The sequence below is a fragment of the Dipodomys merriami genome, unplaced genomic scaffold, assembly GCF_024711535.1.
Source record: "Dipodomys merriami isolate MVZ:Mamm:240054 unplaced genomic scaffold, mDipMer1.0.p SCAF_9, whole genome shotgun sequence".
Lineage (NCBI taxonomy): Eukaryota > Metazoa > Chordata > Mammalia > Rodentia > Heteromyidae > Dipodomys > Dipodomys merriami.
Genome location: NW_027206512.1, coordinates 45,517,706 through 45,539,552, shown reverse-complemented (window position 1 = coordinate 45,539,552; position 21,847 = coordinate 45,517,706). Strand labels below are relative to the sequence as shown.

Sequence of the window (21,847 nt, the reverse complement as noted above, 5' to 3'; positions counted from 1 at the left end):
ATCTACTGAAATCTACTGACCTCTTAGAAAACAGCCTTTGTTCGGAGATGTAATGCATTTCTAAAAGATCTATGAAAATACCTAAGACCCATTCCTTCAATAGAGAATTTGCAAATTCCTGTGAAAGCAAATCTGGCTGGTATTATCAATAGAACTATGTCATATCAAAGTTCTTATGTTAAATGCCCAATGCAATGTAAATATATTTGGGAGATAGAGATTGCAGGAGTAATTAAGGTTGAATGAAATCATAAGGAGAGAGCCCTATTCCAATACGACTGGAAGCCTTGGGAAGAATAACCAGAGACAGATAACTCCCTGTTCTTGAGCCCAGGCTCTGAGAAAAGAAAGTATGAGCAGACATCAAGAAGGACCCTGAAAGTCAGGACAGTCTTGTGATCATCCAACCTCCAAATTTTGAGAAAATAAATTTCTTCCATATAAGTCACCAAGTTATGGTTTTTGTTATGGGTTACGGTACTCAGAATGGTCAAAAACAACTTGTTTTGATATCAGAATTAAAAGGGTTCATTTAAAAGTTTTTAAAAGAAAGAAAATCACAAATATATATAATATACGTGTGTGTGTGTGTGTGTGTGTGTGTGTGTGTGCGTGCGTGCACACGCGCGCGTGCCACTTCCAGTTTTCTGGTGGCTAGTTGAAAATAGCCATAGTCAGCCTGGGCTAACTTCAAACTGCAGATCTCAGCCTCTTGTGTAGCTAGGATTATAGGCTTAAGCCACTGGCACTGAACTTACTTATATTTTTATCACTTAAACTGCCAAGAAAAGCAATGACATAAAGGTAAATGTCAAACATCTATGACTTAAGCAAAGCAATCATAAGAAAAAATAATGAAGGCCCAGTACCTGTGGCTCATGCCTGTAATCCTAGCTACTTAGGAGGCTGAGATCTGAGACTCGCAGTTCAAAGCCACCCCGGACAGGAAGGACCATAAGACTCTTATCTCCAATAAGCCACCATAAAACCAGAAGTGGCACTTAGTTCAAGTGGTAGAGCGCTAGCCTTGAGCTGAAGAGCTGAGGGACAGCGCCCAGGCCCGGAGTTCAAGCCCCATGGCTGATCAAAAAAAAAAGAAAAGAATGACGTGCACACCATATATATATCATTTCACAGAATGTTTCCAATAACATAGATATCACAATTACTAACACACTACAAGTGGGTTTTTTTTAGTTGAATTCCAAGGAAAAAGTTCTACAGTCCTCAGGCAGCAGTTTAAAACTGACCTGTGGTTACCAGAATCCCTACCTAACACACAAATCTGAATTCACAAAGCTGAAAGTGATTTACAGCACAGACCAATGATGTGAAACTCACAATGCAGGGATTACCTCATTCTGTAAGTTTCTGCAAACTGTGCTTAGGATAGGAATGAACATTGTAGAAAGCTTAAACTATACAATGATAAAACATTATCATGATCTTTTTTTTAGTGTACTAGCAAGAGTTGTAATATATACTTTTTTCGAACAAGGTATAATCTTCACTTCATGAAAAATAAAGTACAAATGAATGGCTATAACTTGGAAGTACCCCAAGCAAATGATACATGCTCTTATTCTCTAACAATGAATCTATTAATTATTAATCTATTGATTTAATCTAGGCACTAGTAGCCTACATCTGTAACGCTAAATCCTATCTGTTCAGGAGGCTGAAATCTGAGGGTTACATTTATAAGCAAGCCCTAGCACGAGTGAGGTTCTTATCTCCTATTAATTACCAAAAAAGACAGAAATGGAACTGTGCCTCAAATGGTAGAGGAATAGCTTTGAGGGGGAAAAAAAAAAGGTCAGGAATAGCACCAAAGCCCTGAGTTTAACCTTAGGAAAAAAAAAAAAAAGACCACCAAAAACTTTATTTGGATTTTCAAGCAAAAATTTGCAAATACTGAAATAATTCTCCTGTTTTTACATAAAACTCATCAAGAAAGCATTTTAAAAGGGGAGATGGAGGCGTAAATTTTAGGACTGTTAGCATGTTTCCACTATAAAATAAAATGTGAAGCTTTTCCTGAAAATGAAAAGCCTATGATGTGTTTGTAGCTTTTTCTTTTAATTCAGCAGGGCAAACAAATGCTAACTGCTACAATTTATACTTTCTATTTATACATTTTACATTAAAGTGTGTACAACAGTGTTTCTCATATCTATTATCTATATACACCCATTTTTTTTCATGTTAGTCTCACTCCATAGCTCAGACCAGTCCCAAACTCTACACAGCCTGGATGTCCCAGAACTCACAATCTCCAGCCCTTTGTTCCATGAGTGCTAGTATTATGTAGATGTATATACCACTACACCTAGACCAAGATTTTTATTTTTAATAAAAGCTCAGGGAGAGCTGGAAACTGCAGGTTCAGATTTCTGTTTTGTAATAGATGTGCTCCCATTATAGCACAGCTGTGTGTACCACTCCTTCCCAGAACTTTGGGATCCTTACTTTCCCCTCTCTCCAAACATTCAGAGGCACTTTGTCTAAAAATAAACAAATGAATAAATAATAAAAATAAAAAGGTTTTGAAACCTGTGCCCAGGGTTAAAATAGTTGCATAAAAGATAAAAAATTAAAATATGCTAAACTATAAAGAACAGAAAGAAAGGCACATCTTTCAGTGACTTGGGAGTACTTGTTCCTTCATGATTCTCCTAAAAAAGATCACAGGACAGTCCCAGAGTTCATATGAAAATAACAAGATGCCAGCTGAACTCAGTTTCTGTTTGGGACAACAAAGAACTCCAAATTAAGTGTGAATGCCTTACCTCTGGGTCTGATCTGACTTCAACAGATAAGAGTTAAAGACTTACAGAGAAACTTCTCTGCAGAGGAAAGAAGGATGGTCAATAGACCCATGAAGAAATGCTCAACCTCCCTAGCCATAAAAGAAACGCAAATCAAAACAACATTGAGATACCACCTCACCCTCCTTAGAATGGCTATAATCAAGAACTCTAATAACAACAGATGCTGGAGGGGAATATGGGCAGAAGGGAACCTTACTGCATTGTTTGTGGAAGTGTAAACTTGTTCAACCACTTTGGAAAGTAGTATGGAGGTTCCTCAAAAGACTCCACATAGAGCTCCCCTATGACCCAGCAATCCCACTTTTGGGCAGTCACCCAAATGTTCACAAACAAGACCACATTAAAGCTACCAGCATGACTATGTTCATTGCAGCACTATTTACTATAGCTTAAGATATAGAACCAACCAAGATGCCCCTCAGTAGATGAATGGATCAAGAAAGAATGACATTGCCCCATTTGTTAGGAAATGGAAAGACTTGGAAAAAATTATATTAAGTGAAGTAAGCCAGGCCCAAAGAAACATAGGTCCCATGGTTTCCCTTATTTGCAATATTTTCTGCGTCAAGCAGAAAAGGTCAGATAAGGTGATGTTAGGGAAATGAACCCTAAGATATGTACTCAAATGTTTTTTTTTTCTTTCTTGCTTTTGTTTCTAACACATTTGTAAGATTATTTCTTTGTTGCTTTGTATGTCCCTCCTCCACAGTATAACCCCTGCTTCCACTGTATTTGATGTCGGTATAATTTGTGGAGGGGAAGGGGAAAAACAAATCGTTTAAATAGGGATACAGGTGGACCCATTGCAACAATGAGATATACAAGTCGTTATGTTGAAAATGAACTTTACAACTTTGGTGGGAGGGGGGAGTAGGGGTGGTGGGGGAGGGGGGAGCGGGGAGGATTGGGTGAGGCGGCAGGGGGAGGATGGGAAGGTGAAACAAAGGAGGAGGCTACAATGCTTGATAAGAAATGTACTCATTACCTTGCCCATGTAATTGTAACCCCTCTGTACAGTATTTTCACAATAAAAAAAAGAACACCAAAAAAAGACTCTACATAGAGCTCCCCTATGACCCAGCAATCCCACTTTTGGGCATTTACCCAAATGATCACAAACAAGACCATACTAAAGCTACCAGCACAAATATGTTTACTGCAGCATTATTTACCATAACCAAGATATGGAACCAACCCAGATGCCCCTCAGTAGATGAATGGATCAAGAAAATGTGGTATATATACACAATGGAATTCTATGCCTCCATCAGAAAGAATGACATTGCCCCATTTGTTAGGAAATGGAAAGACTTGGAAAAATTATATTAAGTGAAGTCAGCCAGGCCCAAAGAAACATAGGTCCCATGTTTCCCTTATTTGCAATGACTAGTATATGTCTGAGTCAAGCAGAAAAGATCAGATAAGATGATGTTAGGCAAAATGAACCCCAAAACAGGGACACAAGTGTTTTTTTCTTTCTTGCTATTGTTCCTACTGTATTTATAATGTACCATGTGATTTTTTTTGTTTCTAAATGTACCATGTGATTTTGTTTGTTTCTTTGTATGTTCCTCCCCAAGATACAATCCCTGTTTTCACTGTATTTGGTGTTGGTATAATTTGGGGAGGGGAAGGGAAAAAAAGAAAATGTTTAAATAGGGATACAGGTTGACCCATTGCACAATGAGATGTAGAAGACACTATGTTGAAAAACAAACTTTACAATTTAGGCGGGGGAAGGAGGAGTGTAATTGTGGAGATGGGAGGAAAGGGATGGTAGGGGAAAAACAAAGGAGGAGCAGGGCACTGGTGGTTCTATGCCTGTAATCCTAGCTCCTCAGGAGGCTGAGATCTGAAGATCATCGCTCAAAGGCAGCCTGGGCAGGAAAGTCCCTGAGACCCTTATATCCAATTAACCACCAGAAAACCGGAATTGGCACTGTGGCTCAAGCGGTAGCGTGCTTGCCTTGAGCTGATCACAGGGACAGCACCCAAGTACAGAGTTCAAGTCCCACGACCGACAAAAAAAAAAAAAAAAGAGGAGGAAACAATGCTTGATATGAAATGTACTCAATACCTTGCTCATTAACTGTAACCCTCTGTACAGTATTTTCACAATAAAAAAAACGTATTTAAAAAATAAAAAAAGTTAAAAAGCTACCATGAGGTGAGGTTCCTTGTCTTCCATAGCCCTACCTGGCCTAGCCCTCCAAAGAAAAAATGAACAGGCACAAGTGTGTGGTTCAAGTGGTACTAGAATTGCCTAGCTGTATAAGGCTCTAAGTTCCAACCCCTAGGACCAGAGGAGGAATGTGAGGAAGGGGGCCCAGGCAGGGTTTCAGAAACCAGTCCAAGCAAGAAAAAGACAACCCATGACTAGAATGTCCATTCTGTCAGAAGTTAGAAAAGAAAGGAAAGAGGAAAAGGGAATATAAAAACATCCTTTGTAAACTTTATTATGTGACCAAAAAAGATTGCTCAAGAGTCTATCATCTGCAGCTTTATTTAAAAAGACCTGAAAAGAATCATGTTGAGGGAAGTAAACAAGCTAAGAAGAACAAAGCACCTGTTTTTCTCTCATATGGGAATGTTAGACATAAAGAGAACCACCTATGTAAGCATATACCAGGCCATATGCAGAAATATACAATCAAAGTAACTAAGATGGCATCCAAGAGAGCAAGACTCCTGATGTCCTCCTTTGAACAATTAACACTTCAACAAAATGAAAAATCAGGAAGTAGAAACATGTCTTTAGTAGGGGCAAAAAAAAAAAAACCAGGAGCATGGGTGAATGGGAAGAATGGTGGGCAACTAACTAGCCATCCATGAAAATGTAAACAGAACTAGGAACGATGAGAGATGAGATCAGTGGGACTAGAATAGACAGGGAAGGGGGAGAAAGATGGATGGAGCAAGATCCATTGTATTCATAAGGGGGTATGTGAAGCAAAAACCTCCTTGCATAACTATTTTTAGAAAAACCTGACATAAAAATAATCACAACATTTTTTTATTGTGAAAATACTGTACAGAGGGGTTACAATTACATGGGCAAGATAATGAGTACATTTCTTACCAAGCATTGTAGCCTCCTCCTTTGTTTCCCCTTCCCATCCTCCCCCCCCCGCTCCCCTACCAATCCTCCCCGTGCCCCCCTGCCCCCCCCCCCGCCCCACACCAAAGTTGTAAAGTTCGTTTTTGACATAAGGACTTGTACATCTCATTGTTGCAATGGGTCTACCTATATCCCTATTTAAACGATTTGTTTTTTCCCTTCCCCTCCACAAATTATACCGACATCAAATACAGTGAAAGCAGGGGTTATACTGTTGGGGAGGGACATACAAAGCAACAAAAAAAAATCTTATAAATGTGTTAGAAACAATCGCATGAAAGAAAAAACATTTGAATACATATCTTAGGGTTCATTTCTCTAACATCAGCTTACCTGACCTTTTCTGCTTGACTCAGACATATATAATTTTTTCCAAGTGTTTCCATTTCCTAACAAATGGGGCAATGTCATTCTTTCTGATGGAGGCACAGAATTCCATTGTGTATATACCACATTTTCTTTATCCATTCATCTACTGAGGGACATCAGGGTTGGTTCCATATCTTAGCTATGGTAAATAATGCTGCAATAAACATAGTCATGCTGGTAGCTTTAGTGTGGTCTTGTTTGTGAACATTTGGGTGACTGCCCAAAAGTGGGATTGCTGGTTCATAGGTGAGCTCTATGTGGAGTCTTTTGAGGAACCTCCATACTGCTTTCCAAAATGGTTGAACAAAAAACAACATTTTAAAGTTATGCAACTGCTATTTGCAACACAGGGGAGGATAACTATGAAAAGTAGACAGTCATGTGGGAAAAAAAGTTCCATTTTTTTATTTGCCCATTCATGATCTAAACAGCATAAAAGTAGTTTCCAATTACTACCATAATACAAGAAAAGGGAAACTGCTGTGGGTAATAAATTGAAAACCATGCTGTGATACAGCTAGTGCTAAATTATTTACTACTAATGAAAGAGTAAATTAGTTAGGATCCAGGGCCCCTGGGACAGCATCTTGACTAGCAAGAGAAACACTGTTTCAAAATTCCCCTCCCCTCTACTCCCTTTCTCTTCTTCCTCCCCCCCCCATTTCTCTCCCTCTCTCTTTCCAACCCCATTCCCCCAATTTCCCCACCCCCCCTTACCCTCCCTAGATCTTCTCCTATTTTTTTGATGACCTTCCCATGACCCTGGGGAAATGTATTAGAAAATGTATTAGAAATTAACAGTAAGATTTCATCTTCCAAGCTGGGAGCTACTGGCTTATGCCTATAATTCTAGCTACTCAGGAGGCTGAAATCTGAGGATCATGGTTCAAAGCCAGCCCAGGCAAGAAAGTCTGTGAGAATCCTATCCCCAACTAACCACCAGAAAACTAGAAGTGGTATTGTGATTCAGAGTGGTAAAGCACTACTCTGAGCAAAAAGAACTTCGGGACAGTGCCCAAGCCCTGAGTTCAAGCCCCATGACCAACTAAAAAATATTCATATTCATCCTCCAAAATACCTAATTATAGGGACAACCATTCAGAGCACAGCTCAGGGTATTCAAAAACCCTAAACTCAAGAGCCACCTGGGGAAGATGAAAGGATGGTTGAAGGTGGAGGCAGTGGTGGTTGATACTTCTGAATAAAGTTCCTCACAGTCACCCTCTGCTGTCCTGGATTCTTTGGTCCAGTTCCTGAGAGGAGAACCCAAGAAGGCCATAGCAGCACTCTCAATAGAGTTGAAACACTAGCAGGCATTGTCTGCTGTTGAGCTGCAACACGAAGCAGGCTTGCTTGATACAGGGTTGCAACCCTAGTGATCTCTGCCTGCTGCTGACCTGAGAAGGGTTGTGTAGAGTTCTGCCACTGAGAGCAACAGCAGAAAATTCTTTCTCACCAATTTTCATATTATTTCCTTTCTAATTTTCAAACACACAGAAAATTAACAGCATACCATGTGATGCATTGTATTTCTAACGAAAGGAGTTAAAATAGAATACTCTGCCATATTGACTATTCTGAGTTGAAGGCATTGCATATGAATGTTGAGAAGGAAAAAAGCAGGTGTATTCTGATCTTGCTATTGTTCCTCAGAAGTTACAGTGGAAATTCCCAGGTGAAAAAGAAGTAAAATCTTCTCCGTAAAGACAGAAGTGAATATAGTAAACATCTGAAAGAAATCTGTATAGACTTTGGCTGGACAATCTTTCCATTTAAAAAAAAACTCTCCCAGTGTTATAGTTACTTTATTCCTATTTGCTACTCTTTCTGTAATTCAGTATGTAGGACTCTAACTCTGAACTGCTGCTTCTCAGGGCTTTCATCCCAGTGAGAACTGGCTTCTGCACTGAGTAACATTTATATTTACTTGTAATAATAAACCTGTATGTTTTTCTCTTATTAATCACTCATATCAATTTAATTCTCAGACCCAGCATAACGACTCCCAGAAGATGGAGGTATGGTTTTGTTTCCCTCTACAACTACATGAGCTTCTAAAGATAACAAAATCCATGGGAAATAGCACACACTGGAAAGCAAAGATGTTTATTTATCTCTAATTACCCCTCTGGTTCTCCAAAGGGATTCTGTTCTGATATAAAGTCTACAGTCTTACTGTGTGAAATCTAGTGTTGTTTGTGGTCTCAGTCTGGGCTGAGACCTTCACCCAGTGTTTCTGGGTACCAGTCACTGTCAAGAGACAGAATTCAGAGATGAGACAAAAGAAGAAGTTTTATTACAGAACAAGAGTACATATTCAAGAGTGATGCCAGCTTCTCAAGAAAGTTGAAAAACCCTGAATTTGAGATTGTTCTTTTTACGGGAAAGTTGAATGGAGGGAGGATTATGCATGTTTTAGAGTATAAAGAAAAGGTAGAAAAATCTAGGAATTGCTTAAGATGTTTCCTGGAATAGAGTTTACATTCTTTTTCTGTCCTCACCTGGAGTTTACAGATGGGCCAAATGTCAGATATGAGAACAACCAATTCTGCAAAGCTAATGATAAAGGAGATGCCATCTTAGTAAATAGCGCTATAATACAGCAGTAGACCTGCATCAGCCTCTATCCACCATGCAGTCTACTTTCATTTTTTAATGCCAATTTAGGCTACATCAGGGTCTGATATCTCAAGAACTGATTTTTCATTGAGTTGTTTCTAGGTGCTGGAAAGTGAGCAAAATACTTCAAATCTACAAGATTATATAAAATAAGTCTACGACCATCCATAATCCTAAGAAATAACCCAGCTCATATATACAGTCAACATTATTTTTGTTTATGAAGGGTAAATATTTACTAATGGAATGAAATCCCAGTTTACTACCCATGTGATTCTGGGGAAATTAACCTAAAACTGTAACCTTGTGATTAAAACAGTGAATACTACCTACTTTTCAGAGCCACTGTGAAAGACCCAGATAACCAAAGCACCTAAGCGTTTCATGAATGGCAATATTACCACTGAATTCTATTAAATACCAGACATTGCTTTTGGCATTAGTGACAGCAAGTCAAAGAGGAATTCGCTAGAGCCACCGCCCTCAGAATTTCCATTCAAATATACTGAAGATATGTGAATTTATCAATTACAAACTGTCCTGTTTTTTCTCTTCCAAATGCTAAACTGCTACATTTTTTTCTTTTGCAAATATAACTTGTAGTTTAATTACCAAAGTGCTTAAAGGCCAATGTCTGAAACACCTACAGATTCAAGCCTAGCCAGGGGTATTTTGCAGAAAAGCCAGCCTGCAGCCTCTGGGGGAATTCTACATTGCAAAATCCATCTAACTTGAATAGCTTCCTGCTTCCCAGGAGAGTACAAGTAAGTACTGCCCTACTGCAACTACCTTCGGTATAACTCTGAGAAACAGGGAAAGGTTCCTGCTGTAAATCAGCTGACCAGTTATTACAAATATGAATAACCTGCTATTAATTTGTAGGAGACCTCTTTGGAGTTCCAGATTTCTGCTCTTCCGGCAGCTGGTTTCATACTAATCTGTTAGTAACTTCTTTTATCTGTCTTTACACTTTATACTATCTTTACACTACAAATCCTTACTTTCCTCTTTATATCCTTCCCATCTAATGCAAGGATGAACACTAAGTTCAGTACTTTTGTGCTGAATTATTAATTGGTACCAAGCACTGTGCCCAGTAAAATAGATACAGGCATTAAAAACAAGTTCCCTTCCAAAGAACAAATGATCTCATGGACAAACAGGGTCAGCAATTCAAATACAAGAACAGCACTAATAAAATACTATAATACCAGATGTAGAAAGGTTTGAGAAAAGCCCCACCCTTCCCACTCAAGAAGACATATCAGGAACAAAATACCAGTAGACCCAGGAGGAACGAGGAAGCAAGAGCCTAGAGTGCATGCTATTTTGAACATCCTCTAAGTTAGAAACAATCAATCAGCATAGGAAAGAAACAATCAGCAAAATCACCAGTATCCCCATAAAAGCATGTCTCTAATCTTACATCAGCAGCAGCAAGGACGGTAGCATTTTCCTTGAGTGGACCTGTCCACTAACTCCTCTTAAACATCTCTTCCTAAGTAAACCTCTTACTTCCCCTGTTTATTTATCTTAGTAAATTCGTTTACCAGTTCTTGGCTTCCAAATCCACAAAATTACTCATGTGGATTCAGGGGAAAAGATGTACCCCTCAGTAAAATGGAGAAAGCTAAAGAGTCCTAGGTAATGAGATGTTAGAAACATACTCTAGGGAAAGAAAATACAACATGAATAGCATGGGGGAAATATCTGAAAAGAGCACCAAGAAAAGTTTGGTGGGATCAACAGACTGGTCAAACTTAGAAATGAACCCGAAAAACAGAAACTTAAAAATAACTTCCCCCAAACTTGGTACTTACAGTTCACTGTGTCTTACCTTCCCGAAATTCCTTTTGACCCTGGAATCTCTGGTACAGGCCGATGTCTTAGCAGAAAAGATCGAGAAGGTCTGGAAACCAATTTGCTTCGACTTCTCATAGGTGACAGGATCGGAGAGGACGGAACATACAAATCATTGATAACCATTTCTCCTTGAAATTCAAAAAAGGGGGCTGACGGAGAGCTTCCTGATAAACTATTGGTTCCATTTTCAGAATTTGCTTCGGATGTCGAGTAGTCAAGGGAAGAAAGACATTCAGGAACTGGATTAGGAAGTTCGCTCAAATTTTCTGATACCAAATCAACCTTTCCTGCTTGTTGTTCTTCGGTTGTACAATCCATAGACTTCTTTGACACCAAAGAGCCTATTTCATTATTTTCACTACCAGATAAAGTATCATGAGAGCTCAAATTCTGGTGTATTTCATCTCCTGTGATAGGCAAGTCATGTTGAGAAAGAGATAGCTTATCATCTGACATAGGATTCTGAGGACTCACCATCCTAATGTCATTTTGAGTGGGATTCTTTGAACTGGTCTCCAGCTGTGTCAAGTCAGATGGTTGACTGTTCCCAGAATCCAAAGGTTCTATGCACATGTTCTGATCTGGAGAGGTAGCAGGGTGGTGCTCTTTTGAATTGTCCACATTCTTTGTTTTATGAACATTTGCATATATAGGGATTTCTTGCATTTTTGACAAGATTATCTGTAACTGCTTCAGTATCCTCCTGCGATGTCCTGTAGGTGATATTCCAATTTTGTGCAGCACGCTATCATTTATTGATGCGCAGTCCTTCACCGTATAAAACCCAAACTCATGGAAATGTAAGAGATACTGCTCCAAATTAATGCTCATTAGGAAATCTTTGATATCAACATTTACTTCGCTGACTGAGGACATAATGGTGGCTTCATTCCTAAGCTGAGTAACAACAACAACAACAAAAATGCTCAACAGAGATACACACACAAGATGCACTTCACCATGAGGTATTACTGTGCCACTGGTGACAGAAAAGTTCTTCAAAATGTTATTTTCTCCATCATGAGTGCTTCATGTACATAAGCCTAGAAAAAAAAATAATTTTAGTGTGGGTGTGTGGGGGTGTGATTTCATTGGTGCTAGAGATTTAATCCAGAGCCTTAGTTTCAGCAAGCATTCTACCCTTAATCTTATATACTCTTAACCCATGATACTTTAATCAGCGAAACCTAGTTTTTACCTAAAACTTTCCCTGAAAGACAATGTATAACAGAAATTAGGGCACTAATTTTTACTCAGGACTTTGGAATCTTTGCACACTGGTTTGCATGGCCCAGAAAGCCAATTCCCAGGTTTAATATAAAAGTACCAGAGAGAAGTGATAGCTACAGTAGAATCAAACTATGATTTTTCAAAAAGATTTTTAAAAAATGATTCACTCCCAAATATACCATGAGTGAGGATCAAAAGTTTTTCACCTTACTGAACAATGTGCATGTCAAATAGATTAATAATGTTAGTTCTGAGAGCAGCTATAGAAGGGTTTTATACTACACATCCAATAAGTACAAGACAGCTACTTAAGATATAAACTACAGAGCAATAAAATGGTAACATTTGAGATGATCTTTTTTTTTTTTTTTTTTTTTTGGTTGTAGGGCTTGAACTCTGGGCCTGGGCACTGTCCCTCAGCTCTTCAGCTCTAGACTAGCATTCTACCACTTGAGACACAGTGCCACTTCCAGCTTCTTCTGTTTATGTGGTGCTGAGGAATTGAACCCAGGGCCTCACGCATGCAAGGCAAGCGCTCTACCACTGAGCCACCTTCCCAGCCCGAGATGATCTTTTCTATTAAACAAAAGCTTTATGAGCTAAAGAGCAACTCCCTACATTTGAGCCTGTACATAAAGGGTGAAAAATCAAGTCTGGGACAAAAATTCAAATTAAAAATCAAATATCCATAGATGAAGTGTGATAGTTAGAGACAGATATATTCTTTTGATTCCCAGATTTCAAGTCATTTTGCTTAAGAGTAGCTAACTATAAACAACTTCCTTCTTTCACTACCACTTTCTTTCAGATCTGTGAAAAGCAGACTATATATTTCTTTCACATTTCAAAGAAGCAGGAAAAATTATATAGAGAGAATCAATACTATCAAGTAAGATAAGAGCAGTTGAATAAGTAATTCTTTAGTGTATGAGATATCAGGAAATATGCTAATGTGAAAGTAAAAGGTAAAAGTTTAAAGGTCACATTTTACTCCAAGGTATATATAGAAACACAATTCAAGTAAGTCCATTTTTCTCCCAAGTCAATTTGTCTCTAAGCTGGTTATATTAGTGGCATCAGTCTATGAAAATACACACATACAAGTTTCTGCGTATTATGCTGCAATAAAAAATACAGAATATGCATAAAACCCTCAGATGAGTAATAAGATTCAATAAAACAAGGTAAGCTTCTCTGAGCAAGCTTGCTGAAATGCTTCTGGAAATCACAACTAGAAATTAGACACATAAAGGCCCTGCTCAGACTGCCACATACGATGTGCCAACCTCTCAGCAGACATTGCCTTGGGAAAAAAAAAAACACCAAACACAAAGCGTGTCACTTCAGTGTTACTTCATAGAGAAATGTGAATTTTTTTAGCATAACACAAATGAAAATAACCACTGAAAGTAGTTAAAATAAGTATTATATAATTTACCCACCATAGGAAATATAAATATGATGAATTGGTCAGTAATTTAAAAGGATAAGAAGCACTTTCCTTTTGGATGCAGTATAGAAAGTTATGGGACATGTTTGTCAGACTTAAAATTTTTTATTAGGACACAAACACGCCCAACAACAAACACAACTCTCTCTTAGACACACACACAGAGCTCTTGAACAAAGCTGGGAACACACACACACACACTCTCTCTCTCTCTCTCTCTCTCTCTCTCTCTCTCTCTCTCTCTCTCTCTCTCTCTCTCTCTCTCTCTCTCTCTCTCTCTCTCTCTCTCTCTCTCTCTCTCTCTCTCTCTCTCTCTCTCTCTCTCTCTCTCTCTCTCTCTCTCTCTCTCTCCAGATCCTTCCTATTTGTATCATCATCCAGCCGGTCACATAATTCTTCCATCTCATTTACCACATTCAAGGAAGCAAGTTAACTACTGATTTTACTTTTTGCTAAGGACAGGACTGTGTGTTCCCTCACTTCCAATTCACGTGTTGAAACCCTAATCTTCAGTGTAACTACGCCTGGGACACCCCCTCCCTTGCAGGAAGTAAATAAGTTAAAATAAAGGTCAGGAGAATGGGTTTCAGATACATCAAATCACTTCACTATAAGAGACACAGAGCTGACTCTTTCCCTGCCCAGCCCAGCCCACTCTTCACACCTATCTCTACTCTGAAAACCAGGAAGAGGCCTTCCACCAGAAGTGAATCAGCCAGTCAACAACTTGACCTTGGACCCCTCAGTCTCTAGAACTGTAAGGAATAAGCCATACAATCTGTAGTAACTTTTTACAGTAGGTTACTTCATATACTACTCTATTCTCATTACCTTTGCCATGGTTCAGATGCTGATCACACAGTCTCTGAACAAAATCCCTTTGCCATCATCCCATCTATCACTGAAACACTAAATACTCAAAGTGTCAAATCTAAGTCCCTTAGCATGTCATGTCATAACCTGGTCTCTCTATAATAATAATAGCAAAATAATAACTACTGCTGTAAAGAGCAATTATCAACCAGGCATCAAACCTAATAAATATGTCCTGCAAGGTAGGAGTTGCTAGTAAAAACTTTAGGCTTTTACTCAACCTGTGTCCAACATTCTACCCACATCCTTCACTCATGTCAGTACATTATTGCTGATCACTCCCCTAAGGCGACAGGCTGTTTAAAGTCTCCATTCTATATATCATTTTTTTGCCATTTGTGCTTGTGCTTGAATTTATGTTTTCGTATACAAAATCACCCTTTCTTTGGAGTATATACATATAACTTCCTGTATGGCTGAATCAAGGATGGATAGACCAAGTGCTCTACTTACAACCATCTCTCCACTATCATCCCGATGCTGAAGAAACTGATTCCTGGTCATTTCATGGAAGAGGCTCCCTTCCTTGGCCTCTACAATCCTCTACAAGTTCAGTGCAAGCATTGTCCTCCATCCATGTGACCTTTTAACTGTCTGAGAACCCAAAGTTCTTCACAGACTCAGTTCTTACCTTAAAGGGAATAGCCCAAAGCAAGTCACTAAATACAAAATGGACATGTATAACTCTATGAAATTCTACCAAATGAGACAACTTTAATAGGAAAATGAAATCCTCCCTGATCCAACCTCCAAATGGACCTACTCAGAGACAGTGGCTACTAGGTGCTAGTCTGTGGATCTGCTGGACAGCCACAATTGTGGAAAACAGGGGCAGAGAGCCATCCCTGGAACACACACTAAAACTAACTGGGTTGTGTGACCAAACCTGGTAATCACAGTTGCAAATTTGTTAAACATCTAAACATGCTCTATACCTGGCCACCTTAGTCTAAGCTCATCACTCTACTTACTTCAATGAAAGTTCTTCTAAATAAACTGCACATGAATCTGGAGTCAGAGTAATCCAAGTCCCACCTTCTCCCTTTTCTAGATGATCACAGGCACATACAGATTTCTGTATTTCCTGTCTTACAAAATGCAAAGTACAAAAGGCCTAAATTTTAGCACTGGTGTAAATTAAATGATAATCCAGCCCAAGTATTAAAACAATTCTGAGAATAGTGATGGTTAGGAGGTATTTACTTCCATCACTATTTATTTTCACCACTAATATTTTTCCAGAGCAGAGTATTATTTCCAATTTTTTAGGAGAGAAAACATGAATGTTCAGATAGGATTATAAGCCGCACGAGAGGAGAGCATCTTCCATGTCATAATAACAAACCAAGTCCAAATATAGAAAACAGTCTAACTGCATAAAAAACATATGAGTGTAACTGAATTGCATTCAATTATAAACTACACACATGATGAAAAGATAGGCTTAACAATCATAAGATCACAAAACGAAAAGGAAGCTTAGAAAATAGCTACAAAAAATTATATTAAGTGAAGTAAGCCAGGCCCAAAGAAACATAGGTCCCATGGATGTTAAGCGAAATGAACCCCAAGATAAGGACTCAAATGTTTTTTCTTTCTTGCGATTGTTTCTAACATATTTATAAGATGACTTCTTTGTTGCTTTGCATGTCCCTCCCCCATGGTATAACTCCTGCTTTCACTGTATGTGATGTTAGTATAATTTGGGGAGGGGAAGGGAAAAAACAAATTGTTTAAATAGGGATACAGGTGGATCCATTGCAACAATGAGATGTACAAGAGGTTATGTCAATAAACGAACTTTACAACTTTGGCTGAGGAGGGGGAAGGGGGGAGATAGGAAGGGATGGGAAGGGAAAACAAAGGAGGAGGCAACAATGCTTGATAAGAAATATACTCATTACTTTGCCCATGTAATTGTAACCCCTCTGTACAGTATTTTCACAATAAAAAAAAAAGAAATAAAAAGATAGGGTAAATCAAAATTCTTACATGTCTTACAAGTCTTACAGACTCTAAAAGCAATGAAAGCTTATTGTGTTCCAGAATAATAATTCTCAATGAAGTGGAACTACTTCCTAAAAAATAAATATGCGAAACACATGTGCTGATTTTCTGGATAATGGCAAAAGTGATTTATGACATCCCCAAAATGGTACCCAAGACAAAAACCCTAGGTACAATTTTATTCCTCCAACTCTCTCCAACTCTTCAGTCTCCCAATATGGTGTAGGAACCATTGCTGATCAAAGAGTGACATGTCCCTGTCTTCAATATGCTACATGATTACTGTAGACCCCTAGCTAATTATATGAAAATTAGAAGGTTTCATGCAGATAATATGTTGCACTAACTCCTTCTGGCTATAGATCTCACAGATTTTCACATGTGTTTCAGTACAGAATGGTCACAAGAAATGAATATTATATTATTTGCACATCAAGCAAACTCAATGTTTAAAACTGAGACATCAATTCCATGATATTCACAAAGACTACATATTCAATCTTGAATGGGCCCTGAAACCAAGCCATTTAAAGAAAAGGTGCTTGTCATCCTGCTTCTCTATCTCCTAATACATCGATTATGTGATGTTGTAGACCAGAACTACTAACTAGATCATAGCCTGAGTGCTAAGCCAGAAAAAGTATGCCATCTGGCATGCCTCTCAACTACCATTTGTTCACCTGGCTTATTATGTGGCAAAATTGAAAACTCTCACAGGAAGCCAAGAGCCCTCAACCTGGTCATCCCTCTTAAAATGTGGTCACCCACAGTCTGATCTCTTCTGCTCTAAGTTCCCTGTTGACCACTAATCATTGTTTATTCATCAAGACACAATCACCCTTTCACTTTTTCTTAGAACACTTATAATGTGATAATAGGCAGTATGTGTTAAGTGTTTACAAACAGATTCAAGTAGGATCTAATTTAATCCTTTTATCTTTCTTGGGGGTGTGGGGATGGTAAAAAGGATTACTAAACCCAAGGTCACATGGTAGATAAAAGGTAGAGTCAGTACTATATGAGTAGAATTCCATAACTTAAGCTGTTAACAGCAAACCCTTCTGGTAGTCATATAACTGATCTCATGGAAAAAAAAACAAAAACAAAAACAAAGACTTCATTGTTTCTCTCTTTTTTATTCTCCATGACTGGGCACTTAAATTCACTAGGGACATGCTGCTTAAATATGTCACGCCTTGTAAACTTTTATCTTTTAGATTAACTGAGGTTGGGTGTGTCCCTGTAAGTATTTAAATAAAGAAGTCTACATCCATTTGCATGTAGTTGCTTAAGATGTATGGGTCAAAAAACAAATTAATAGAGAAATTAATCTTTGAAATTGCTGCATATAGTAATGATAATATGGAATTTGTGTATTAACATTTATTTTTCATTTACTATTGTGGAAACAGAGCTGAGGGAAGACTATGGTACAAAGCCAAAGTCAAGAATTAAATATTAAGGCCAAAGTAAGTACTCACAGACCATACAAGGGGTTGGTTCTGTGGTTCAATGGTGATGCTTTAAATAAAAACATTTTAAAAAGAAAAAGTATTAAATGAAAAGATTGCTGAACATAAGGATTTCAAAAGCAAGCCAAGGTAGGTAAGAAGATGAATGGAGAGACATGTAGTGGTTACACACAATAAAAATACTAAGAAAACTTAAAAGAAATGGAAATCCAGTCACAAGGTTGAATCCCTGAGGAAATGAATGCCAAGTGAAATAAGGTAGTCACAGAAAGAACAAATGTCATATGACTCCACTTGTATAAGTGGTCAAGTTCACAAAAGTGAAGGAAAACATGGTGGTTACCAGGGTAGAAGGGTGGGGAGTTATTGTTTCAAGGACTGTAAAGTTTCAGTTGTGAAAAATGAAAAAATTCTGGAAATCTGTTTTACAACAACATAAATATGCTTAATACTACTGAACTGTGTATTTTAAAATGGCCAAGATGGGCCAGGCACCAGTAATTCACACTGATAATCCTAGCTACTCAGGAGGCTGAAATCTCAGGATCTTAGTTCAAAGCCAGCTGGGACAAGAAAGTCAATGAGACTCACCTCCAATTAACCACCTGAAAAGCTGGAAGTGGTTCAAGCAGAGTTCAAGCACCAGAACAAACAAAAAAAAAAAAGGTCAAGATGGAAGATGGTAGACTGGTTTTTGTCACGATAAAAAAAAGGAGAGGAGATAGAATGTGTATATTTTTTCTCTATTTTCAGAGCCAATTCCATTCTTTCAATTGTACCTTCAATGAGGTTTCTTTGCCTTTTCCATTCTTCCTTATTCCTTCATTAATTCTACCCACACTATAGTATAGATATCATAAGGGCTTAGTTACAATCCAGACTTCTCCATTTTTCACTGTGTACCTTGAATGATTTACTTTGCTTCCCTGGAGGCTAGAGCCCTCATTTGCAAAATGAGGATAATATATCTCATATCTTAGTGCATTTCTGATAAACCTCTATGGTTTATGTAACAGTGCCTGACATGAATTGCAAGTGTACCATAAATGCTGGCTATTATTAATTCATCTCTTATAAAAATATTGCAGTTAATCATATTCATACTGTATTAGTAAACTCAAATGAAAGGGTATTCTCCAGCCTGCATAGTAATGTTACATTACTTCAGATGAACATTGTAAAATATCCTTCTAATAAGCCTGCAAAACACTTAACACAGCAGTAAGCACCATTTTATTAATCTAATAAAAATAAAGATGTGGTTAGTGTTTTGGGACTGATGACTACCTTAAGACTTTAGACCTGGGACACAGACCACAATGATTATCAAAGATCACAGCTCTGTGGTGTGCAAATCATCTTTTCCTCAATCACTCTGTTGTCATCTTTAAGCAGGGATGAAAATGCCTATTAACCAGGCTGTTTTAAAGGTGAAAATGAGTGAATATGTGCAACAATATTAGAACACTATTTGGAAAATAACATTTACTAGTTGCTACATAGAGAATATATGAAATTTGATCTAAACCCAGTTCTAAACAAATGTATCTCATACTTTGGATCCAAGGAGAAAGAATTATTCTAAGCTATGTTATTTTTATTATTATATTCAACTGTGCTCAAAATCCAAAACTGAACATCTTTCATCTCAGGTGCTAATTCCTATACCTGTAAGTGCTTGCTAATCCTCTTTAGCCTTAGTAAGTCCTCTTTCAAGCTGCCCACGTGAGTACACCCTCTCCTAACCCTCACTAGTCTAGCGACATCTGTATCTTGACAGCTGAAAGAAAGATCAGAGGCCTTAGAACTCTTGCTCTGAGCACAAGCACATATTCTTCCAGATCCTGCTACATTTTTGTGATACAGGGAACATAACATTAATGTCTAATTTATTCAGGTGACAACTGGAATGATATCATTATAATTCAATACTAAGATTTTATTTATTTTAGTTATTTATTTTTGGTCGTTCCTGGGACCTGAACTGTGGGCCTGGGCACTGTCTCTCAGTTCTTCAGCTCCAAGGCAAGTACTCCACCACTTGAGCCACAGTGCCACTTGCGGTTTTCAGGTGGTTTATTGGAGATAAAAGTCTCACAGGCTTTCCTGCCCCGGCTGGCTTTGAACCATGATCCTCAGATCTCAGCCTCCTGAGCAGCTAGGATTACAGCTGTGAGCCACCAGTGCCCAGTTTTCAATACAAAGATTTTTTATGCACATTTATGGTAAATATACATGTTTATATGTACAATTATATACCAAATTTTAAGTACAAATTATATCCACCATCTTCCTGGATTTTAAGAGTCACATTTTTAGCCCAACAACCAGATGTTTCAAAATAGCCTTCTGTGAATATTTCCTCTCTGCATTTATAAATAGCACACTGACCTCTTTTCCAACTGAATCTGAGAGCTTCCTAGCCCTTCTGTAATTGTCTAAGTCTCTCACCCCTGCAAATATCTCCCAACTTATCATCCCATTATTTATATTTATTCATTCAATAAATATTTAAGGAACACTACTTGCTTAGATAATAGTGGGAAAGATCAGCAGTGCAAGATAACACTACTCACTTGTGAACACTACTAGGGACTACAAAGAAAATGAAGATATAATGTCTTACTCCAAAGAATTTAAAATAAGAGTAAATTAGACAAGGCAATAAGCAAAGAAAAAAATGAGGGGCATATCAACAACTAGTCCTTTCTTACTCAATGCCAGCAAAGAAAGAAGACTCAAACACACTAGAACAAAACTGTTCTGGAAGAATATGAAGCATTCAAAAAAAAATAACAGCCATGATATAATGATGTGAAAATAACCAAATCTGGCATCTGGTTTACAGTTTAGAGGTGTTTTATTTTGAATCACAGAGAGGAGTGGTATCATGCTTTAGGAGTGCTTGAGAATGAAAGCAATGAAGGAGGTCTACAGGGAGCCAATAAGGATTAAGCAACAGCAAGTGGCAAAATAACTGGGACAGACCTAGGGTTCAACACATAATAAAGGTTAACACCAGAATGGCAGTCTGCAGTCTCTTGTGGAGGATCTTGAATAGCAGGGAAGAAGTCTGTAGTTCTTCTGAAACCTATTTCCCCATCACCACCCACAGAAGGCTAAGTCACATGACCATCTGAAAAGACAGCCCACTTCTCTTCCACAGAACAAACATTTCTCTCCTCATCCCAAAGCTGTGCACTGTAACCAATTGTGTTTTTTCATTCTATTTTTATGAGAATGATCAGGACTGATAAATCACCCAACAAGTCCTTATCTGATCAGCCCCTCATCTACCCATGCCCATAGAGACATAGAATGTAAGATAGAAAATACAAAGCCTCATCTCTCACAAGTACCATCGATCTCCAAATCCACCCAATAAAATGCCTACTCCCACCTAAATCAGGACTCCTTGGTTCCCATCATGGAGCAAGTAATAACTCATACTGACTCAAAACTATAACAAAATTGTCTAGATCAAATTTCCATAGATAGAATGATAAAAAAGGGTCCACCACTAAGTGTTATTTCAAACAGGAAAAGCAATAATAAGTCAAATGAAGTAATTCCTATTATATGATTGTACCAATAAAAATACAGGTAAAATTAACTGCAAAAAATAATAAACTATATAAACTTAAAAAAATAAACTACCCAAAAGCTAAAAAGAAACAAACTACAAGGTAAAAAGAGGAAGATTGTATTTCATGCCTTTTATTTTGATCAAAGCTAAGACATTTCAAGTAATACTAACAAGTTCTCTGCCTAAATAATTTGTAAAGAATTCCAAAGCTCACTACAGTATAAAATGCACAAAACCTGGATCCAATAAAATGTGTGGATAAAATAAAGAGGGGAAAGAAAATGTGTTAACAGAAGCCATTAAAATGACTTTCATTTCTACTAGTCATTTTATAATCACTTTCACCAAAACTTTTGACTTAGAAGGCAGTGGTTTACAAAGCAACCACAAAACAATAATAAATAAGAAAAGTATCTCCTAAGGACATAA

At 37.9% G+C, this 21,847-nt stretch overlaps 1 protein-coding gene across 4 annotated transcripts in view; it reads right to left on the bottom strand.

Annotated features, from left to right (window-relative positions):
• The window catches only part of Arap2 (ArfGAP with RhoGAP domain, ankyrin repeat and PH domain 2), a 149,605-nt gene that overhangs the window by 125,854 nt on the left and 1,904 nt on the right, over positions 1 to 21,847 (bottom strand). For all 4 annotated transcript variants that reach the window (XM_070012975.1, XM_070012978.1, XM_070012977.1 and 1 more), the window contains exon 2: positions 10,775 to 11,843. In XM_070012975.1, the coding sequence (XP_069869076.1) occupies positions 10,775 to 11,676 (902 nt within the window). In that variant the 5' untranslated portion in view covers positions 11,677 to 11,843. The remainder of the gene's footprint in view (positions 1 to 10,774; positions 11,844 to 21,847) is intronic.